Source organism: Perognathus longimembris, chromosome 7 (assembly GCF_023159225.1).
Source record: "Perognathus longimembris pacificus isolate PPM17 chromosome 7, ASM2315922v1, whole genome shotgun sequence".
NCBI classification, from domain to species: domain Eukaryota; kingdom Metazoa; phylum Chordata; class Mammalia; order Rodentia; family Heteromyidae; genus Perognathus; species Perognathus longimembris.
Window position 1 is genome coordinate 35,831,865 of NC_063167.1, and position 23,569 is coordinate 35,855,433.

Here is a 23,569-nt window from a genome sequence, read left to right on the forward strand (position 1 = left end):
TGAGCTCAAGCCACAGTACTGGCAGGAAAAAAAAGAGTATTTCATGTCCTTCCAACTTTTTATATAAGGATCCTTTTAAGGACAACAAAAAAATATATTTAGTAGTATGTAAATATATACTGATGTATTAACTGAAATACAGTAGATTTAAGGGAGATCTCAAATAGTGTAAATCCTTAGAAAGCTAAAATCAAAGTTCAGCAAAATAAAACACCAGGAAGCAGGTACACAAAAGGGGTGGGGTAGAGTTAAAGGGAAAGGTAGAGATGAAGAGGAAAAGAGGGAGAAAATGCAGACAAGGATCTGATGTATAGCCTACAAAATTAAGAAGACTAGGGTAGGGGTGGGAAGGGGATGGATGGATGAGAATGTTTAAAGGAGTGACAATGATCAAGATATATTGTATTCATAAACTGCTTTGTTAAATGGCAGCTCCTTTGTACAACTACTTAAAGATAATAATGAAAACATTTTAAAATGATTGTGAATTTTCATGAAATACTAGTTCTTATTTATTCCCTGATGGAGGGAAATAAATAGCTACTATGAATTCAGCAACGCTTTCAAATGAATTTATATTTTAATTAACCAAAACAGCACAGAGAAACCTCTGAGAAACAGCTACAAGCCTGTTAGGACACATGTTAATTATTCAGGTGACAATAATGTGTCCAGCCTCATGAACTCCTTGTAATAACTGCAGAGTCTCAGGATGGCTGCAGATAGGAACCACTGCTTTAGACAGCCATCACTCCACTCCTTGCCCTCTAAATAGTTGAAGAGCAATAGGTTTCCCTTTCCTTTCATGTTTTGCCTTTAATGATTCACAGGGAAATGACTGATGTTACTGATACTGAGAAGTAAAACAAAAGAACAAAACAGTCCCATTCAATTGTTCCTTAGTAACTCCCAGAAGCTGATATTGTACAACTTGCCTTAAATTACAGACACTTGGAATTTGGTCTCTTCACTAAGTATGCCATGTAGATCTAAAACCATATAACAGAATACATCCACAAGTCACAGTACAACCCTGCCTTTCTAAACAAAAAGGCAGCATGGAGAAATTATAATCAACCTATTGCATCAGAACTGTCATTCAATTCAGACCCCAGAACAGAAGTCAGCACTCACTTACCCAGAAATAAAGCAATCCAGCAGCCATCCAACAAGCTTTGGAGGGGTTTACCACTTAGAGGCTAAATATCGGTCCTGTTATATTTCTCAATGACATCGTCTCAGCACCCCAAAATAGTCCTTCTGGCCTCTTTGGACTCTGCCCTTCAAACATATTTTCTATTCTGATTCCTCCTTTATTTTCAAAGTAAGTACGTGTGTGTGTGTGCGTGCACGTGGCTGTTACTGGAGCTTCAACTCAAGGACATGCACTATTCAACTTTTTCACCCACAACTGGAGCTCTACCACTTGAGCTATACCTATAGTCTCCCCAACCTCCTATTTCTTGTGGTACTGTTGTTTGAACTCAGGGCTTCATGCTTGCTAAGTAAGCACTCTACCACTTGAGCCATTTCCTGGCTTTTTAACAAATCTATATTTTTTTACCCTCCTACCCAAAGAGATAAACAATTACAATCAAACAAATACTCTTTTCCTTCTAATAAACTAGGAATTTTGATAGGAGAAGGAAGTCAAAATATAGTCATTTTGGTGTAGAATACTTCTATGGTAGTAAGACCTTTATAAAAATCATTTTAGTGAGTTCCTATGAGCATTATTATTATTACTATTGTCATTTTGAGTTTTTTGAGACAGGGTTTTACTATGTAGCTCAGGCTGGCCTCAAAATCAGGATCCTCTTGCCTCAGTCTCCCAATCCCAAGTGCTGAGATTACAGGTATAAGCTACCACATCCAACACAATCAGACTTTTTTTTAAAAAAAGAAACAAAATAGAAAATATTAAAGTGCATTACACTGTAAAGGTAAGTACTGTGCCAGGAATCTTGGGTTCTGTTTCTCCCTCTCTGAGTCATAAGCATACTGTGGATCATAGTCTAAACAGTTTCATTTATTCTCTCTTGGGTCCTATGTGGGAGGAACAAAAACAAAACAAACAAACAAAAAAAAAAACAGGACACAATAATAGACAAGCTCAGGAAGAGTAAGGAATATGGATCTGCAGTTTTTCCTGGAGTCTACTACAAAGCTAACACCCTGTAATTACATATGGTTCAAGTCCCAGCTTTGTCACTTAGGTTATTTTTGTGGGGGCCATGAGTTAAGTCACTGTACCATTGAACCTCACTTATCTGTAAAATAGTATTATTCTGTTTACTTCACAAGATACAAGTTAGGATTAAGTTATAAGGACAAAAGATAAGCTCAAATCACAGTTGCCAGAGAATATAGAAAGACAAGTCAAATATTAGACGGAAACTAATAGGAAACTTTTTCAGTAGAAGAAAGGTAGCTGGAGAAGAGTACAAATAATAGAACTACTTGTGTGGAAGATATATCTCAAATAATATGCATGAAAAATAGGTACAAAGAATACAGAACAAGACAGGCACCAGTGGCTCACGCCTGTAATCCTAGCTATTCAGGAAGCTGAGATCTGAAAGTTCAAAGCCAGCCACAGCAGGAAAGTCATGAGACTCTTATCTCCAGTAATCTATTTAAAATCTGGAAGTGGAGATGTGGCTCAAATGGTAGAGCACTAACCCTAAGCAAAAGAAGGTCTTGGGCAGCGCCCCCCCTTTCTCTCTCTCTCTCTCTCTCTCACACACACACACATAGTAGTCCTACATAATGGTACATTACTACCTGTAATACCAGCCCTCAAGAGGCTAAGGTGAAGAATTATAAGTTTGAGACCAAGGCTAGCCTGAACTACATAAGAAACTCAAGGGGGGCGGGGGGAATGAGGGAGGAGGTAACAAGAAATGTACCCAAGGCCTAACATATGAAACTGTAACCTCTCTGTACATCACTTTGACAATAAATAAGAGAAAAATAAATAAATAGATAAAATAAAAGAAATTCAAGGCCAGTCCAATCTACATAGTGAGCCCGTTGCAAAAACACAAAAGCTGCCCAAGAGGCTGAGATCTGAGGATCATTCTTTGAAGCCAGCCCAGACAGCAAAGTCCATGAGACTCTTGTCTCTAACCAAAAAAAAAAAGCCAGAAGTAAGCCAGATACTAGTGGCTCACACCTGTAATCCTAGCTAACTCAAGTGGTTGAGATCTAAGGAGACCAGGTTCAAAGCCAGCCCGGGAAGGAAAGACTGTGAGACTCTTATCTCCAATTAACCACCTCTACCCACATCCAGCACAACACAACACAGACCACTTACCTCTTGCAGTGTCAATAAGGCATTAAGGATAGCTGGTAGTGTAGTCTGAACAACTCCAAATCTATCTTCTGTGAATGACGCTGCTACTAAGTGAGACAGACCTCAGGAGGAAAAGAGAAAAAGAAGTATGTCAAAACCAGACAAATCAATCCATAATTAAAAAGAGGAAAGAGACAGTATAAAAATGGACAAAAGATGGCAGCTAATGATTGAGAAAGTATTTAGCTGCTTTAGTCACAAATTATTTTTAGAACCAAGCTCTGTTGGCTCACCCCTGCAATCCTAGCTATTCAGGAGGCTGAGATCTAAGGATCACAGTTCAAAGCCAGCCTGGGCAGAAAAGCCCATGAGACTCTTATCTCCAATTAACCACCTAAAAACTGAAAGTAGAACCATGGTTCAAAATGGTAGAGCTCTACCCTTGAACAAAAAAGGCTCAGGGATGTACCCATGCCCTGAGTTCAAGCCCCAAGACAGACATTTGTTATGATAAAAAGAAAAATGAAACAAAGAATAAAATGACAGTTATGAAGTGGACAGTTTTCATAGAATGGTCAGAAAAGGCCTTTATCAGTATCACTTAAGCACTGAGACAGCAATATCTATAAAACAGAGCTCTGCATGACAGCACACAACTATAATCCCAGCACTAGGAAGGTTGAGGCAGGAGGATCACCTGTTTAAGGCTAGCCCAGTATACAGAGAAATAACATGAGAAACAGTTCTTCAGCAACTAAATCCTATTTCACATCATAAATTAACAGTAAGTTTAAAAATCCATCTATCGCATATTTTTGAAGTACAAGAATTTCTCTATTCACACACACAAAAAGTTTTTCCTAAATCAAAATACACCTAGGGCTGCGATACAGTTCAGTGGTAGAGCTTTCCTAGTAGGTGTGAGGCCTTGGGCTAGGAATGTGGCTTAGCAGTAGAGTGCTTGCCTTGCATGCATGAAGCCTTGGGTTCAATTCCTTAGCACCACATAAACAGAAAAAGCCGGAAGTGGTGCTGTGGCTCAAGTGGTAGAGTGCTGCTAGCATTGAGCAAAAAAAGCCAGGGACAGTGCTCAGGTCCTGAGTTCAAGCCCCAGGACTGGAAAAATCTAAAAAAAAATGTGTGTGTGTGTGTGTGTGTGTGTGTGTGTGTGTGTGAGAGAGAGAGAGAGAGAGAGAGAGATTATATAAAAAAGCTAAGCCAGTCACGCCCGTAAATCCTAGCTACTCAGGTTCAAAGCCAGTTCAGGCAGCAAAGTCCATAAGATAATTACCAAAAGAGCTAAGTAAAGCTGTGGCTCAAATGGTAGAGCTCTAGCCTTGAGCAAAAGCTCAAGGACAGAGCACGGACCCTGTGTTCAAGCTCCACAACACACACACACACACACACACACACACACACACACACACACACACACACACACGCGCGCACATGCGCGCACACTAAGCTGGGCACCAGTGGCCCATACCTGTTATTCTAACTACGCAGGAGGCTGAGATCAGAGGATTATGGTTCAAAGCCAGCCCGGGCAGGAAAGTCTGTAAGACTCTTATCTCTAATTAACCACCAAAAAAGCCAGAAGTAGAACTGTGGCTCCAGTGGTAGAATGCTAGCCTTAAGCAAAATGGCCCAGGGACAGTGCCCAGGTACTCAAAACAGCACATATGGGCGTGCCCATGCCCGTGTGTACACACACACACATACACATAGAGCTACAAAAATGTATCTGAAAACTGAAATACTGAGATTAAGTGCAGAGTTGACCTTTCATGATATTTTAGTATTTACCTGATAATTAAAATAATATGCCAGGCACTGGTGGCTCATGCCTATGATCCTAGCTACTTAAGAGACAGATCTGAGGATATTCTGGGTAAGAAAGTCCCTGAGACTTTTATCTCTAATAAATTATCAAAAAACTGGAAGTGGTGCTGTGGCTCAAGTGGTAGAGTGCTAGCCTTGAGCAAAAGAAGCTTAGGAACAGTATGCAGGCCCAGAGTTCAAGCCCCAGGACCAGCATAAAATTAAAAAAGAAAAAAAAAGTTACAGTTCAGAGATTGCTTACCTTCTAATGCCCAAATATGCATTTGGGCATCTAAAAAAACAGCTTGAATGGAGGCCTCTGGATGCTACAAATAAAACAAAAACAAGTCCTCCTGAATCAAAACTATACTATGTTATTAACAATGTAGAATAACAAGATTCACAGGAGGCTCTCAAGAATCAAAATCTGAAGTAAGTATTTTATAGTGTTTTAACTACAATACAGCATTCTGCTATCTGCTTATAGTGTGACCTTCACCAACTGTTTAAATCTCTAAGTGCCCCAGTTTTTTTCATTTAAAATAAGAACTACATGAACTCCCATATGCTGTTACACTTTGATATGTATTTCCTAGTGCCTGCTTCTCATAGTAGATTTTGGAATACTTTTAAGAGACTGTAACGTTTTACTAACTGCAGTCTTAATAAAAATTTTTTAAAAAAATTAGTACAGAAATAACTCAAGAGGTTGGTTACGAAAGTTCGTTTAAAATTAAAAAATAAAAGAACTCCCTAAATATTTATTACTTCTCTTAAATTGTCAACTCTTCAACTCCATTCCAAAGAAAACCCACTCAACTTTTAATGTTCTCTGAGTCAGACAGTGCTGAGCAACAACAGTCCCACTGAAACAAGTACTGATTTTGGTTAGGCACTCTATGAAGCCTATTAAGAACTACATAATAATCCTGTTAAATTATATGCTCAGCAACAAAGAGCAGTTGTCTGCACCTCCTTATCATACAAGAAATCTACTTGCAAAATTAGAATCAAAAGTAGCTACTCACTCCCAAGAGAAAAGGAGATTTTAATGAGTATCCTCTGCAACTTACTGGCTATGTGCCTTAGACTAGCTACTTGACCCTAAGCATCAGGTTGCCTTATCTGCAAAAACAAGGACAGAATGACTTATCTTACAGAAATGCTGTATGAAATGAGGGGTATGTCAAAGAACATGGAGCATTGATAAGGACCTAGGCACATTTTCATCCCCTCCTGAAACCAAGTACTAAAGTGAAACTTCAGACAATGCTCATTCTCTTGGTGAAAGACATTTTCCTCTAATAACTCAAGGTAGAATCATTTTGGAAAAAAGTAGCTGCAATCTGAGTGGAGTTACTCTTCCACTAGATTTTTTTAAAAGCATTTTTGAGAACCTGAAATGATTTTGAACAATGTGAAAAGTGGTTTCGAGAACTTAAAATGACTTACACTGCATTCTATTAGGGTTGCTCAGATTTCTTTCCCACCAAGTTATGACTAAGCGAGTATAAAAGTGAATAACAAATGCTGCCAGGAAAACTTTGACTTCAATAGCTCATTTGCTAATAATACTGTAATGTTTGCAACAAGAGAGGTTAGACTTAAAATAAAACTAAAAATTATTTTATTTTATATATGGGTGAAAGTTTTGCTAGAGCCAAGCAAACAGGAATAAATGTTTCTGCATTTGAAATTTATTCCCCTGTGACAGCTGAAATAGCTGATAGGCAAGTCAGAAAGTATGTGTGCACACAGGTGTGTGTTCCTTTTTGCAACAGGGTCTTGCTATAGAGCCCAGGCTGGCCTAAAATTCAATCTTTTGTCCATCAGAAAGTTAAAATGTCATCTAACTCAATTATCCTTTTTTGAACATTAAATTGGTCATAAAGATATTAACAGGAAAATGAGCCACAAAGCACTAGAAAGCCATGGATTGCTCCTTTTAGGAAGATCCATGCAGCCAGAGGAAAAGGTCAATGCCACATTTTAGCACAAAGCTGCCAGAAGTCAATCTCAGGAAGCCAATTAAAGAGTCCAGCCTCAAGAAGGCACTGAGGTGAGCTGTTTCTAGGAAGACAACTTTTCTATCGTAGGTTCAGGAAAGAGGCCAAGCTGCATGGCCTGCTAACATCAAGACATATTTATAAGCAAGATCCTACCCACTACTTCAAATTTCATTTCATATTCTTACCTTACTGAAAAAATACATTATCAGCACCCGTTTGGACAAGAAATTCTTAATCTAAATTGGAAAAAACAAAAAATTAACACATTTTCTTCTTAATTCGATTGAAATTTATCACATTTCTAGGGTTTTCTGACATCAACTTAAATGGAAATACTCCCACATCAGCAAAGAACAATACTTATAATAATCTATGTAAGTAAATGCCTTTGTATTACCAATTGGATAATCAATATGGATCATCTAACCTAAACTGTATTGTGTTACCATGTACATACATTTTACAGACTCTGCTATGATAAAAGGAGATGGTATTTTCCAAGATGATTCTATTCTTTCTCAGTGCTCCTCTACAGAGAAACAAAGTGAAGTATAACAAAAGCCCAAAGATACAAAGTGGGAGTTTTTTGTTCCTTTTTGCTAGTATTGAGGCTTGAACTCTGGGCCTCAGCTTGCTTGGCTTGCTCAGCTGATGTTCTACCACTTGAGGGTGCTTCCAGAACAGGTTTTTGCTGGTCATCTTGGAGATAATAGACACTGTCTATGATGACTTTCTATCCCTGATGTCTTCAAAATGTACATTTTTAGGGGCTGGGGATATGGCCTAATGGCAAGAGTGCCTGCCTCATATACATGAGGCCCTGGGTTCGATTCCCCAGCACCACATATACAGAAAATGGCCAGAACTGGCGCTGTGGCTCAAGTGGCAGAGTGCTAGCCTTGAGCAAAAAGAAACCAGGGACAGTGCTCAGGCCCTGAGTCCAAGCCCCAGGACTGACCAAAAAAAAAAAAAAATGTACATTTTTAGATAAGAATTTCCCTATATTCCAGATGCTCATGTAATTTCTTCTTTAGAATTTTCATTTGGCTGTTCAGTAGGTGTTTCTCAAGGGTATCATATGCAGAATCAAATTCCAGAGCTCCCCACCTCATCAAATCTACTTCTCCAGGATTAGGAGTAAATTGTCTAAATATAAACTCAACTCAACTATCCTGTTCCAGCACCTCAGGCCAAAAGCTTTAAAGTTGGCATTTTCCTATATATCACAAGCATATCGTAAGCATTATAATGGCATCCTATTCCATCTACCTAGAAGCATTATAATGGCATTCTATTACATCTTATGGCTGCCACCACAATCCTTCGAGTCCCAGATCCCAGCATTCCCACTAGCCTGCTGCAGCAGCTATGACAGTCCTTGCATTTTAGGGCTAGGATGTAGCTCAGTGGCAAAGCATTTGCCTCACAAGTGCAATATCCTGGGTTCAATCCCCACTACCAAAAAAGAAAAGACAAAAAAAAACAAAAAACCCACCAGCTATGTTTTAAATTAAAACTATGTTTTAAGTATAAGAATACACAGATGAATAGCATTATATTTGGTTAATCCATAAAAAAAGTGCAGACTGTAAAGGTTAAATTCAGTCAGATATTAGCAATTTCATATGGGCCAAGTTGACATGAGAAGTGTCAAAAATATTTATTCCTGCTAACTTACTCATATAAGATCCCTAAAGGCTTTTCTCTTTTTTATTAATGTACATTGTACACAGGTATTTCATTTCATTTCCACACATGTACATAATATACTTTGGTCAAATTCACCACCTCTATTACTCAGAAATCTTCAATACTCTTAAAAGATACCAGTAAAGCCGAGCACTGGTGGCTCATACCTGTATCCTAGCTACTCAGGAGGCTGAAATCTGAGGATCATGGTTTGAAGATAACTCAGGCAGGAAAAGTCCATGAGACCTTTATCACTAACACAGTAGTCAGAAAAAAAGCCAAAAGTAGCACTGTGGCTAAAAAATAGAGCACCAGCCTTGAGAAAAAGGATTTCAAGTACAGTACCCAGGCACTGAGTTCAAGCCCCAGGGCCAGTGCGTGCGCGCATCCTCATGCAGAGGCATACATGCATGCACGCACGCGCACGCGCGCACACACACACACACACACACACACAAACACAGATACTAGGAAATATAAATTCAGTAACTGTATTATCTTACCTGTTCACGCTTATTCTGTATCCATGAATAGACCACATTGGGCTGTCTCACTGCTTTACCATCAGTACCAACAGAGGTGCATGGAGGTAGATTTGAAAATCCAGACATTTGCTGATCTATTTTTTAAAAATAATAAGGTAAGAGCTTAGGATGTCGGGTCCTGTACAAGTAGGACATTTCAAGTTTTAGGAAGTAAGTATTTCTCACCAGAAGCAGAAGTCCATAATCTTGGTCCTCTTCTTATTAGCAGAGGACTTTGTGGTGATGCATAGCAAATATTTGCATCAAAAATCCCAGCCATTCGATTCACCACATTAGAGCCCAAAGGAGACCCAAAGGTACTTGAAGTATCAGGTGTAGGTAATTTTGAAGAAAACAGTGCAGTTTTAGCTGACGGTGGTGCTGATGATCGAGGTGTTTGGCTAGGTTTTGGCGTCTGAAGAGCAGTTTCTTCTGTAAAAGAACAGAAACCGTGCTGAAGAGGTGGCGTGGGCCAAGCATACTGGCATGAAGGTTCTCAACTTCTATGAGTCTCACTTTTTTTTGTTTAACACATCTATCTAAGGCTAAGTAGATTGTTTTCAGACAAGTTTATTGTCTCAATTTTTCCTTCTGCAGTTTGAAGACCACTCAAGGAGCTTTAAATATCTTTTCCTGTGCTTTTATTTATTTTCCCCTCTCTATATATCTTAATCTTCAAAGTCAGTTTCTCTAAGTTATTTTGAAAGAATTCTAATCAATTCACTTATTTGGGGCATGGAACACTTGAACTCAGGGCTTTGCACTCCACATAAGCTTTCTAATTCAGAGTTGGCACTCTATCCCTTGTGCCACCATACTTCCAGTCTGGCTTTTTTTGCTGGTAAACTGGAGCTAGACGCTTGCAAATTTTTGTTCTGGGCTGACTTAGAAGCTTAATCCAGTAGAACTCAGCCTCTACAACAGTTAGAAGCCAATGGCATCTAGTTTACTTTTTTTCTTTTTTTTGGCCAGTCCTAGGGTTTGAACTCAGGACCTGGGTGCTATCCCTGAGCCTCTTTGTGCTCAAGGCTAGTACTCTACCACTTGAGCCATAGAGCCATTTCCAGTTTTCTGGTGGTTAATTAGAGATAACAGTCTCATGGACTTTCCTGCCCAGGATAGCTTTGAACTGCGATCCTCAGATCTCAGCCTCCTGACTAGATAGGATTACAGGCATGAGCCATCAGCACACAGCTACATTTTATTTTTAGATGGAAAGCTTAATTACTGTATTAGAATGTATTAGTTTTACTGCATGTTTCTACTGTAATTACTACTTGGTTCAACATATCAAATCTATACTATGAAAATATGTAGGAAATGTGACATGAACTTCTCACATACATGAAGCCCTAGGTTCAATTCCCTAGCACCACATATATAGAAAAAGCCTGAAGTGGCACTGTGGCTCAAGTGTTTAACCTTGAGCAAAAAGAAGCCAGGGACAGTGCTCAGGCCCTACGTCCAAGCTCCAGGACTGGCAAAAAAAAAAAAAAAGCTTGCCTTACTTTTTTTGGATGGAAACTTTAATTATTGTATTAGAATGTATCAGTTTTACTGCATGTTCCTACTGTAATTACTACTTGGTTGAACATATCAAATCTATACTGTGAAAATATGTAGGAAATGTGATATGAACTCTTTTTTCCCTAAAGTTCTTTCAAGTTAACAAAAACCACAGTGAAGACTAATTAGCCCAGGATAGCTATTGTATTTAATCTGTCCCTTCAATCTAATCTATAAACTTTTTTTTTTAATCATCGCAGCTGGGTGTTGGTGGCTCATGCCTGTAATCCTAGGTACTCAAGAGGCTGAGATCTGAGGATTGTGGTTCAAAGCCAACCTGTACATAAAAGTCCCCATGAGACTCTTATCTCCAATTAGCCACTCAAAAACTGGAAGTAGTACTGTGGCTCAAAGTGGTAGAGTGCCAGCCTTGAGCAAAAGAGCTCAGAGACAGCACCCAAGCCTTTGAGTTCAAGCACCATAACCGACCCCCGCCCCCCCCAAAAAATCATCTCATATTAGGTTTGCATGTAGTTCAGTGGCTCATGCTTCCTGAGCATGCATGAGACACTAGATTCAATCTCTCAGGAAAGAAAACTACCAATTTATGGTCTACTGTATAAAAAACAAGGGAACTTTCCTGACACTAGAGCATGAGGCTAAGGACATTATTTGCACTAGTTTCTATCTTCAGCTATTAGAAATTAAGCATTCAAGCTTGGTACCAGTGGCTCACACCTGTAGTCCTCCTAGCTACTTGGAAGGCTAAGATCTGAGGATCATGTTTCAGAGCTAGCCTGGCAGGAAAGTATAAGATTCTTCTCTCCAATAAAGCACTAAAAAGCTGGAAGTGGAACTGTGGCTCAAGTGGTAAAGTACTATCCTTGGGCGGGGGGGGGGGGGGGGGGGGGGGGGGAGTTCAGAGACAGGAACTTGGACCTGAGTTCAAGCCCCGTTTTGGGGCTTGCAAAAAAAGGAGAAAAAAAAAATCTAGAAAATGGTAACATGGAAGACTCAAGAATCTCTCTCTCTCTCTTTTTTTTAAATTCAGGACCTTGCACTTATTAGTAGTCTCACCAGTAGTCTTTTTGTGCAATGCTTATTTGTAAGATAGGGCCTTGCTTTTAGCCTGGGCCTGTATAATCCAGGCTGGTCTCAAATTCATGATCCTCCTCCTGCCTCACTGTCTTTATTTCACTGATCAACAGAGTATAGCATCACAACTCATAATTTTTTCAATCTACAGTTATACCTATGTCTTTTTGGTGGCCCAATACAGCATTCAATATGTTGGCTCAATCTTGACTAAAAATATACACCTTACACTTATGTAAGTAATCTTAGATTAATAACTGTTATTTCCTAAGAAAAAGGATGCAAATGTTTTTATCCTCTTACTAGAAATTACCTGAGGAATTCAGTTTCTTAGATTCCACTGGGTACGATGAAGAAAACCTCCCATTTGTAGCAGCAGCTTCTTGGTAGAGAATCAGTTTCTGAGTCATATCATTTAAAAGATTCAAACACTCTCTAGAAATGGCAGTCCAATTATGAGGATGCCCACCTAAGAGAGCCAAGCAATGGTTGTTAAAATGTAAACTATCTTTGGTGTAAGTGAACTGAACACCTGGGGGGGGGAGGGAAAGGGGGGGAGGGAGGGGGGCATGAGGGACAAGGCAACAAACAGTACAAGAAATGTATCCAATGCCCAACGTATGATACTGTAACCTCTCTGTACGTCAGTTTGATAATAAAAATTTGAGAAAAAAAAATAAAAGAAATAAATAACCAAAAGAGATGAAAAAAAAATAAAATAAAATACAGTGAAAATAAATAAATAAATAAATAAATAAATAAATAAAATGTAAACTATCACAATTTCTCTATTTTCTTCTTACTACTATAAATTTCTTACTGTGCTTAATTTATACTTTACTATAGGTATGTATGTATAAAAACTAATTAATATGTGTGTGTATATATATGTATATATATATATATATATATGTATGAGGTTTAATACTGTCCAGGCCTTCACACATTCACTAGAGGTTTTGGACTGTATATAATAGCCAGTAGTTGCTATTTTTTTTTCTAAAGAGATAAAATAGAGAATTTACATATCTGCTCTTATTTACCTATACTCTCCCTCCTTTATCAAATTACCCTCTTGCTACTTTCTGATTTCTAAAAGCATTTGTATCCAAGAGTTATTATGATTATATATCATATCATATATATGTACATATACCATGCTTTATCATGTGCTGGGAATAGTAGAAGCCTAACTGAAAACATTCCCCATATTGTATGTGAATCATTCACTCTTCACCTATATACTACCTCATCCTTTTAGAATTTAAGAGGAAAACCATTTAACATGCAAATAAACCCATATAACGTACTCTTATCAGTAGGCTTGAGACATTTCTTTCTTTCTTTTTTTTGCCAGTCCTAGGGTTTGAACTCAGGGCCTGGGCACTGTCCCTGGCTTCTTTTTGCTCAGGCGAGCACTCTACCACTTCAGCTACAGCTCCACTTCTGCTTTTTCTGTTTATATGGTACTGAGGAATTGAACCCATGGCTGCATGCATGCTAGGCAAGCACTCTACCACTAAGCCACATTACCAGCTCTCCTGCCTACTTTTTTAAAGGGAGGCAGAGAATCACAGCAGGAAGAGAGCTGTGTACTTTAGTCAAATAACAAAATTTTTATTCCAATTCTGACATTGACTTTCTTCAAGCCCTTACTCTCTCTGAGTTATATCTACCATCTAGAAATTAGACCACCTAGATTTTAAAAGCCCTTTGCAGTATTAAAATGCCTACTTTGGGGCTGGGAATATGGCCTAGTGGCAAGAGTGCTTGCCTCGCATACATGAAGCCGTGGGTTTGATGCCTCAGCACCACATATATAGAAAAGGCCAGAAGTGGCGCTGTGGCTCAAGTTGGCAGAGTGCTAGCCTTGAGCAAAAAGAAGCCAGGGACAGTGCTCAGGCCCTGAGTTCAGCCCCAGGACTGGCAAAAAAAAAAGACATTAAAATGCCTACTTTTCTTCTTGAAGACTTACCATCCTACTACATAGTTTCCTCAAGTTAAGATATTTAGGGAGATGAAGAAAATAAAAGTTTACAGACACTTTTCCTGGTAATATAAATTCTACTCACAACCATGCAAATGCTAATGCTCTATAAGAATTAAGTCTATATTTCATTAAAGAGACCCTCTGATGTAAGAGGTTTTATGAAATATATCAATATACATCACACCAAAAACTTTCAGCAGTTCACACACATATCTAATCAAGTCTACTACTTTTAGCAATACCTGGTTGGCTAAGGCTAAAAACTTCTTGTCTTCGAGAAGGAGAATATTGAGAAAGCAACATCAGGTCCTGCAAGGCTAAATACTAAGAGGAAGAAGTACACATTATTTAAAAAGTTTAACCTCTAAACATAGAAATCTTATTTTTGAGTTGGGCTCATAATTTTTTTTTTTCATTTTTGCCAGTTCTAGAGCTTGAACTCAGGGCCTGGGCACTGTCCCTGTGCTCCTTTTGCTCAAGGCTAGAGTTCGGCCACTTGAGCTACAGAGCCACTTCTGGCTTTTTCTGTTGATGTGGTACTGAGGAATGGAACCCCGGGGCTTCAAACACGCTACACAAACACTCTACCACTAAGCCACATCCCCAGCCCTGCTCATAACATTTTTTAAAAGAAATGCTATTTCAGAAACATGGCCTTTTCTAGATTCCCAGTACTTTCCTACCTATACCCTTCCTACCCAATGTAGGCTCCAGCTACAAATAAGGAAATAATGAGTTGTGTACTTTCACCTCTGTGGTAGAAAACTTAAAACATCACTTCCTCCTGCAACTTTCCCTGGTTCCCTTAACTGTAGCACTTAACATAATATATTGTAAATGACTATTTTCTTGCTTCATCTGGCTCCACCCACCAAGCTATGAGGCCCAAAGTACATTAACCAGCTCCTGCTGACCACTGTGACTAACAAACAGCAGACACCTAACAGTCTTCTCTCCTAGGAAGGCTCCTTACCAATGACCATCCTTTCAGTGACACTCTTGGGTTGGTCACAAGCATAGTAAATGGTCCCACTTACTGGCCACGGTGAATATAAATTATGCATGTGCCTGCCTATTCTGTTAGGCTGGGCAAAGTCTTCCTAATCATCCTACCCATAGCAACTAGCAGTGACTGACACCTGCCCTCTAAAAACATTTGGTGAATTATCAAATGAGTAAATGACCTAAGTTAATTATCAAATTGGTCACAATTCATATTTAAAGATAATTAGAGCTGGGTGCTGGTGGCTCATGTAATCTTAGGTACTGAAATCTGAAGATCAGGGTTCAAAGCAGAAAAGCTCTGACACCCTTATTTCCAATAAACTACTCAGAAAAAGCCAGAAATGGTGCTGTGGCTCAACTGGTATAGCATTAGTCTTCAGCACAAAGAGGATCAGGAACAGTAGCCAGGCCCCAAGTTCAAGCCTCAGGACTGGCCAAAAAAACGGTAATTAGAGCCTCATTTTCTTATTTGTTTATAGCTTCTCTAGAATGATCCAAACTTTAAGTTTCAACCATTTTGTTAATCCTGTGTGTGTATGCATGCATATATGTGTACATAAACACACGTGTGTGCCAGTATGGGGTGTGAACTCAGGGCCTGAATGCTGTCTCAGGGCCAGAATGCTGTCCCCTTAAGCTTTATCACTCAAGGATGCCATTCTACCATTTGAGCTGCAGTTCCACTTCCAGCCTTTTCATGGTTAATTGGAAATAAGTCTCATGGACTTTTCAGTCCAGGTGCCTTCAAAAACAATCCTCAGATCTCAGCCTCCTGTGTAGATAGGATTACAGGAATGAGCCACTGGTGCTCAGTTGTTTCAATTCTTTTTTAACTGACTATGCAAGCAAGGTGTGGTGGTGCATGCTTTGCTACCAGAAACAGACTCTGAAACTAATGCATTTTGTTGATAATTCCATGCTGGGAAATGTGCTTTTGCATCTTTTCTAAATACAGAATTAGCTAGCTTGGCTAGGAGTGGTGGTAAACACTCTCATAGTTTCAGTTATTTCGGAGACTGAGGCCAAAGGATAGCTTTAACCCACGAGTTCAGAGCTAACTATGGTGACATCCTGTTTCAAAACAAGAGAAAAAATAGCTATCTTATATGCATACTGCTCACTTTACATTGGCATTTTGGTTACTTAAACTGAAAACTGAAAATATAAACAGCACTAGCAAGTAGTTGATTTGGCCAGGGAAGGGGTGACAGGACCAATGAAGGAGGTGAACTTAGAACTTCATGCTTTCTATGCAAGAGCTCTTCTACTTGAGCCATACCCCCAGCCAGTTTTACAACACCAGTAAAATCATATTCTAGGCGTTCAAAAAATATCACTAAATATACAACTATGCTAAATATTAAGTCTGTTCTGTAAGATCAGTTATAGGTAATAGTATAAAGATACAAAGGGAATAGTTTTAATACCTTTATAATGAGGGGAGGATTGCTACTTAAAACTTTCGGGAGGCATTCATCTGAGTCTCCTGCAAATGGTGGCTGAACAGGAAACACATGAGCCTGTCAAACATAACCCAAAGTAAAGAATATAAAAATGATTGTTTTTACAACATTGTTCTACTCAGTAAATAAGCACTAATTGTACCTATAAGGAGAAAATAGAACCAAATTACTATCTTCAGTGCCTCTTGCCAAAACAAGACACATTAAAGTTAACTAAACCCAAATATAGCATCTGCTTAAAAAAAAAAAGATGGTACTATCTTGACTGGATAGTAGTACACACCTGTAACTCCAGCATTTTAGGAGGAAGATCATAGGTTCAAGGCAAGCCTGGGGCTTTGTGAGGCTTTGTTTCAAAAAATAAAGAACAGGGCTGGGAATATGGCCTAGTGGTAAAGTCTTTGCCTCGTATACAATGAAGCCCTGGGTTTGATTCCTCAGTACCACATACATAGAAAAAGCCAGAAGTGGCACTGTGGCTCAAGAGGCAGAGTGCTAGCCTTGAGCAAAAAGAAGCCAGGGACAGTGCTCAGGCCCTGAGTTCAAGCCCTAGGACTGGCAATAAAAACAAAAAACAAACAAAAAACGAACAGCAGGAGATAAAAAAAACACCAAAAAACCACAACACTGTCCCAATTTTACTAGATTCTTGTTTCTAATAAAATTTCAGCAAACTCTCTGAAACCACTGAAGAATATAGAACCACAGAGAAATAGAAACACTATTCTCTAAGACAAACATCTGGAAGACAGAATATATTGTACTTCTTTTCCCTCTACCCCCATGTACTGGGGCTCAAACTCAGGGCCCCATAATTGCTAGAAATTCCAACAATAACCCTTCTGTGTCCGTTGTTTTTTGAGAAAGGTCTCACTTCAGCCTAGACTGCAGTCCTCCTATTTGTGCTTTTCCACATAGCTGGGATGACATTGGGGACCACTACCCTCAGTTTGGTTGAGATGGTGTCTCACAAGTTTTTATGCCTGAGCTGGTCTTGAATTGTGATTGCCCAACTCTACCTCCCAAGTAGCTCCCAAGTAGACTTGAGCCTCCACACCTAGCTCAAAATGTAATTCTTGACTTAAAAAGGGTTTTGTAGACATTATCCAGAGGATCCCCTCAATTTCCAGAATCATTTCTTTTTTTTTTTTGGCCAGTCCTGGGGCTTGGACTCAGGGCCTGAGCACTGTCCCTGGCTTCTTTTGCTCAAGGCTAGCACTCTGCCACTTGAGCCACAGCGCCACTTCTGGCCGTTTTCTGTATATGTGGTGCTGGGGAATTGAACCCAGGGCCTCATGTATACGAGGCAAGCACTCTTGCCACTAGGCCATATCCCCAGCCCAGAATCATTTCTTTAGCATAAGTTTCTACTTCTTTCAAAAATCATTTTATTTAAGTTTCATTTTATTTTGGTTATTTGGGAAACTGAGGCAGGATAGCTTTAACCCAGGAGTTCAGAGCCAATTTGGGGTTGAACTCAAGAGTCTACACTTGCAGGCAAGTACTCTTATCACTTGACTCTTAAATCCAAGCCTATGTAGTATGTACTTAATAGAGAAACAGGAGCTTTGAGAAGAATACTAGACTACAAATAAAGCATAATAAATATGTCAGTTTAATTTCCAAACATTAAGTGAATGTCAATTTTGTCCTTCATAAAAATATACAAAGTATAGTTATAAATGATATGTACCTGCCAGATGCTGTAACTCACATCTGTAATCCCAATGCTTGGGAGACAGAGGCAGGAGGATCATTAATTTGATACCAACCTGTATTATAGGGAGACTCTAATGCTCTATTAAAAAAAATAAAGCTGTGTACTCTAGAGCACAAAAAATATTAAGATGAAACTCAGTACTGACCTCTGTGGCATAGATTTTGAAGAGTATCCATGAGATGTACCAAGTTATCAGGAGGAAGACACCACAAAGCCAGATGTGGTAGAGTAATGAGAGGTTCAAGAGGCCACTCACTGTGTCAAGAGGCCTGTGAAAGTGCCTGTGAAAACACAACATACCAGTTAATCCCATGCGAAACAGGCAAAACATATAACAGACTTGGGATTCCACGCTGAGCTTTGTTCCTTCCTTCTTCTCCTGGGGCATGAACTCAGGGCATGGGCACTGTCTCTAAGCTTTTTTTGCTCAATGCTAGTTGCTCTACTACTTGAGCCAAAGCTCCACTTCCAACAAATCATATTTCTAAATAATAATTTTTTGTACTCTACTATAAGTATTTCCTTAATACTTTCTTAGTAATTCCTAAGGGAGCCATAGGTAAAGTGTAGGCCTAAACTGGCCTAATGTTCCAAATCTTCACTGCCATTTACTGCGGAAGAAGAATGAGCCAAGCCTATAAGCCTAACTATTTTGGCTATATCAAAGTTTATCATTGCTTCTTTGTCGTAATTTAATACTTTAAAGCTATATAACATGACAAAGAAGCTGGATCCAATGCCTGTGACCCACACTAGGGAGGGGGAAGCAGGAAGATCCTGAGTTGTAGGCCAGTTTAGGTTACATAACAACATTGCCTAAAAACAAAACAGAAACAAACAGAAAAATGATTAGGACCCCTCCAGGACCAGATTTCAACTTTATCTGTATGCCCTATAAATAGTTTTAAAGTGGTTAGAAGTAAATCCTACTAAAACAATGAGAAACCAGCAGAAAGATAAAAGAAAAACTAAAAGCTGATACATTACCAAACTTTGAATAGATCAATTAGCAAAACCATAAGTCTTACAATCACACAACAGCAACTGTGAAAATCAGGATTTGAATCTCTGTCATTTGTCAGCATAGTAATTAGGTTAGTCACTCCACCATTCTCACCCTCATTTTCCTCTCACATTTTCCTCATTCATGTAATGGCAATATAATCTCTCCATTCAAACTCTTAGGGCTAGTATAAGATTTAAAGCAACTTACATTAAGAGCACCCAACACAGTGTTGACATTCACTGGGGGGAGGAGGAGATATCAATAAGTGATGGAGTTAGCTATGTTTAATTTCTAAGTAAACATTTTCTGAGTGTCTGACACGCAGGAATGATGAGGCACTCAGCCAAAAAACAGAACATCTTTTGCTAAATCTCTACTAAATTATTTTTTCTTTCTACTTGACCCAGTTTAAAAAATCTGGGCTAACATAATGACACATGTATCTGATTTTACGTCTAGCAATTAAGTCTAGGTTAAAAAGATTTTTTACCTAAGAAAACTTTTAGAAGTGAAGAATTGAAATTGACATAGTTAATAAACCTAATCTCTTAAGTACTCATATATGCCAATATTCCTCATTATCAAAATGATACTAGTGGATGGTTTGATGATACAAATTACATGATACAAATCTCACAGTGGACTAACCAATAAGTAAAGGATAAACACTAGAGAAAACTGACATTTATTTAGCACATATAGATTTGACCTTTCTTTATGTACAAAGCATGAAGTGATGATCAGAACGCACATATTCCAGGGCTTCCACTCGATTGCCACTTGCTCAACTTTGGTTTCCTCATGGGAAAGATGCTGCAGCACTGATGTAGAATGGCTCACGCCTGTAATCCTACTCAGGAGGCTGAGATCTGAGGATCATGGTTCAAAGCCAGCCTTGGCAAGAAAGTCCATGAGACTCTTACCCTCAATTAACCATCAGAAAACTGGAAGTGGGGCTGTGGGGCTCAAAGTGGTAGAGCACTAGCCTTGAGTAAAAAAGCTCAGGGACAGTGTCCAGAACCTGAGTTCAAGCCCCATGACTAGTGAAAACAAAACAACAACAAAAAGAATGACTGGTGAAGAGAAAAAATGAGAAGCAGCCAGAAGAGTCATTTCACTGTATATACTTTTATCTATCTTTGAAATTTTAAAACATGGAAACTATGAGTAGACAAAAAATACCTATCTCTCTCAGAAGAACGCCTAATGATTTATCAATGATTCAATTTTCAAAAAAATACTGACAATCACATCTGAGCAGTGTTAGGTAGATACACTTAAAGCAGGTGACCAAGTGTGTACACTGTACAGTATTCAGGTATTACATAAGATAAGCTAGAAGTTCAACACAGGATGGCTGTATGAAGAACTAGAGAAGATGGACTCAGGAGAAGCTGAGCCTGTCTCAGCTCAGTAACTGGGTATGAGCAGGAGCACAAAGGTTCTCAGTCTACACACTGGGTGTGAAGGGAGCCAGGTACCCTCCTTACATGTACGGGCACCCTCTCTAGTTTGTTTTTTCTTATTTCAATTTTTTCAAGTATTTAAAGAATAAATCTAAACACAGCATCTAGAAACTAAGAGACACTTAAAGGATAGAAACAGTTAAACTTATGGCTGGGAATATGGCCTAGCAGTAAAGTGCTCGCTTCGTATACATGAAACTCTGGGTTCGATTCCTCAGCACCACATATATAGAAAAAAAAAAGCTGGAAGTGGAGCTGTGGCTCAAGAGGTAGGTTACTAGCCTTGAGCAAGAAGCCAGGGACGGTGCTCAGGCCCTGAGTCCACGCCCCAGGACTGGCAACAAAAACAAAACAAATAAAACAGAAACAGTTAAACTTAGAATTTAAAAGTATCACTTACTCATCTATGTGAAGGTTCATAGCAGTGCTAATCCAAGCTTTGGGTATATAGCCTAAGAAGAAAAAAAATACCAAGCTATAAATATAAAAAGTTAACAAAACAATCTTAATTATGTTCTAGACTCTGAAGTAAATACCAAGTTCACAGGTTATAATATTACACTCTTTAAGAATGGATAGGAAAAGAAGATAATTTCTAAATGCAGACAGTCCTGCCTTGTGTCATTATGATACACATATTTTAGTCATGATGTTTCAAATTTTAGTTATCATGGTATATTAATGAAATGCATACAGCACTTTGAGTTTTCGGTACACAAACTAATACATAAATGGACACTATCATCTATGTCCAACCCCATCCAATCTGTTAGATCAGACACAGAAAAACAAACAGCTGTGGTGGCTAATTGTCTCATGTGATAAATCAACATGACATATTACAAGACAAATAGGGTTCAAACAGAAGAAAAAGGAAACTAGCCAAAATGAAGACCGAAAATGGGGCTGGGAGTGTGGCTTAGCAGTAGAGTGCTTGCCTAGCATTCATGAAGCCCTGGGTTCGATTCCTCAGCACCACACAAACAGAAAGAGCCAGAAGCGGCATGGTGGCTCAAGTGGTAGAGTGCTAGCCTTGAGCAAAAAGGAGCCAGGGACAGTGCTCAGGCCCTGAGTTCAAGCTCCAGGACTGGCAAAAAAAAAAAACAAAGACTGAAAATGCAGCAAAGAAATGTGACAATGCTATCAGTGTCTGACAATTGTAATCCAGAGCTAGTAGGGAGGTATAGATCAGAGGATCTAAGTATGAGACCAGCCTGGTCATAAAAGTTCATGCGATTCCATCTCAATCAATGGCCAGAGGTAGTGGCATATATCTGCTATCCTAGCACAAAAGAGCACACATGTCATCTCCAGCAACACAGGAAAGAACAAGTAGGAAGACTGAAACTCAGGCTGGTATAAAGCAAGACCCTACCTCACAACCAATGAAGCCAGGCATTGGTGGCTCAGAACTATAATCCTACCTCCTCAGGAGGCTAAGACCTCAAAATGAAGGGGCAAAGCCAGCTAGCACAGACAAAACTAGCCGGACACTCATCTACAATTAAAACAAAAGCTGGAAGCTGGGTTGTGGCTCAAGTGGTAGAGTGCCAGTTATGAGTAAAAAAGCCAAGCAAGAGTGCCAAGACCCTGAATTCAACCCCAATATTAACAAAAAAAAAGCGGGGGGGAGTGCCTAGAGGCATGGCTCAAAGAATAGAACATCTGCCTAGCAAGCACAAGGCCCTGAGTTCAATTCCCAGAACCACCCCATAAAGCAATAATGCTGAAAGTGAAATCTGAATTGAATATAAAGGAGTTACATGGAGTAGGCTGACTGGAATTTAGTTTGAGTATGGAAGAAAGGAAGGCACAAAGGGGAATGAAAGTTAGTGTAAATATGCAGACTCAATGGATCAAAGAATCTCATTGGTGGATGGATTGCCAGGGTTTAGGACCTAAAAAGAATGAGATAGAAAAAAAGAAATACTGGTTGGAGAACAAGACCATATAGGTAGGTGATGCAGGTAAAATAAGCACAAAATCTATGGTATGACCATGTGGAGTTGAGGTAGGGGAGGGCAAAATGCATGAGGGAAACTTGGATGTCAAGATGTAGGATGTACATGGTTATTAAAATCACCAAGTCTTAGGACAGGAGTGATGAGTTAAGAGAATGATAACAAACCTGAAGCTAAAATCTTCAAGAGGTAAGAGTTAATAAAAATGAATAAGTGACTTCAATAACAGGCTGGTAGTTGATATGAGTTCAGGGTGAGAGATTCAAACTCAGTATTGTAAGAGATGAAAGAGAGAAAAATGGCCTGCCAGTGCAGAAGTAAAGAACAAAGAAAACAGGTTTCCTCCATACAGGTGAAGGGGGCTTGGGAGAGAAAATACTAAGTGGTTAATCAGTGAAGAACAAGAACTTTCAAGGTCTCAATGGGCAATAATATAGAAGGACTATTTTAAAATGTTACACGGGGAAAAAGAAATAAAATAAAAAAGAAGAGCGAGCTAACCATGGGAATACTGACACTACCATGGTGTCAGACCAAACATGACCTGAGGGCAGGACCCAAGGCAGCTGTAGTAGGTTAATAAAGTGCTGACCTCAGAAATACAATTCCAATAGCTATGTAGAAAATGGGCCATATAAACTACAAGTGAAGGAAGTAAACCAAGTAGCTTATACACAATCCTTTTGTAGTATGTCTGGAAAAAGCAATCACAAAGTTCTAGACTGAGAACAGTAGGTATCTTGAGTTTTATGTATATCCTTATCTTGGTTGAGAAGATTAAGGTTTTCAACTTACATACACTATGCTAAATAATAAATTTCAGTTTTTGTTCCTAAAATTCACAATAATATATTCTTCAAGGTTTCTTTACCAATAAGATATTATAATTTTGTATTCGTAATGAACACAAACATATAAAGGAGCATGTTACTTCTAAACAGAGTAACAACCGAATTCATATTTTATAAGATTTCTACTTCTAAAAGAATATACTTTTATTATGGAAAAAACCATAAAAG

At 38.9% G+C, this 23,569-nt stretch overlaps 1 protein-coding gene across 1 annotated transcript in view; it reads right to left on the minus strand.

The window, feature by feature from the left end:
* The window catches only part of Ndc1 (NDC1 transmembrane nucleoporin), a 50,238-nt gene that overhangs the window by 13,507 nt on the left and 13,162 nt on the right, over positions 1-23,569 (minus strand). Inside the window, exons 7-16 of the mRNA XM_048351358.1 lie at positions 20,990-21,041; positions 18,263-18,398; positions 16,362-16,454; positions 14,172-14,253; positions 12,253-12,408; positions 9,525-9,770; positions 9,318-9,433; positions 7,311-7,361; positions 5,379-5,442; positions 3,317-3,417 (exon numbers count right to left, since the gene is read on the minus strand). Coding sequence (XP_048207315.1) covers positions 3,317-3,417; positions 5,379-5,442; positions 7,311-7,361; positions 9,318-9,433; positions 9,525-9,770; positions 12,253-12,408; positions 14,172-14,253; positions 16,362-16,454; positions 18,263-18,398; positions 20,990-21,041 — 1,097 coding nt within the window. The remainder of the gene's footprint in view (positions 1-3,316; positions 3,418-5,378; positions 5,443-7,310; positions 7,362-9,317; positions 9,434-9,524; positions 9,771-12,252; positions 12,409-14,171; positions 14,254-16,361; positions 16,455-18,262; positions 18,399-20,989; positions 21,042-23,569) is intronic.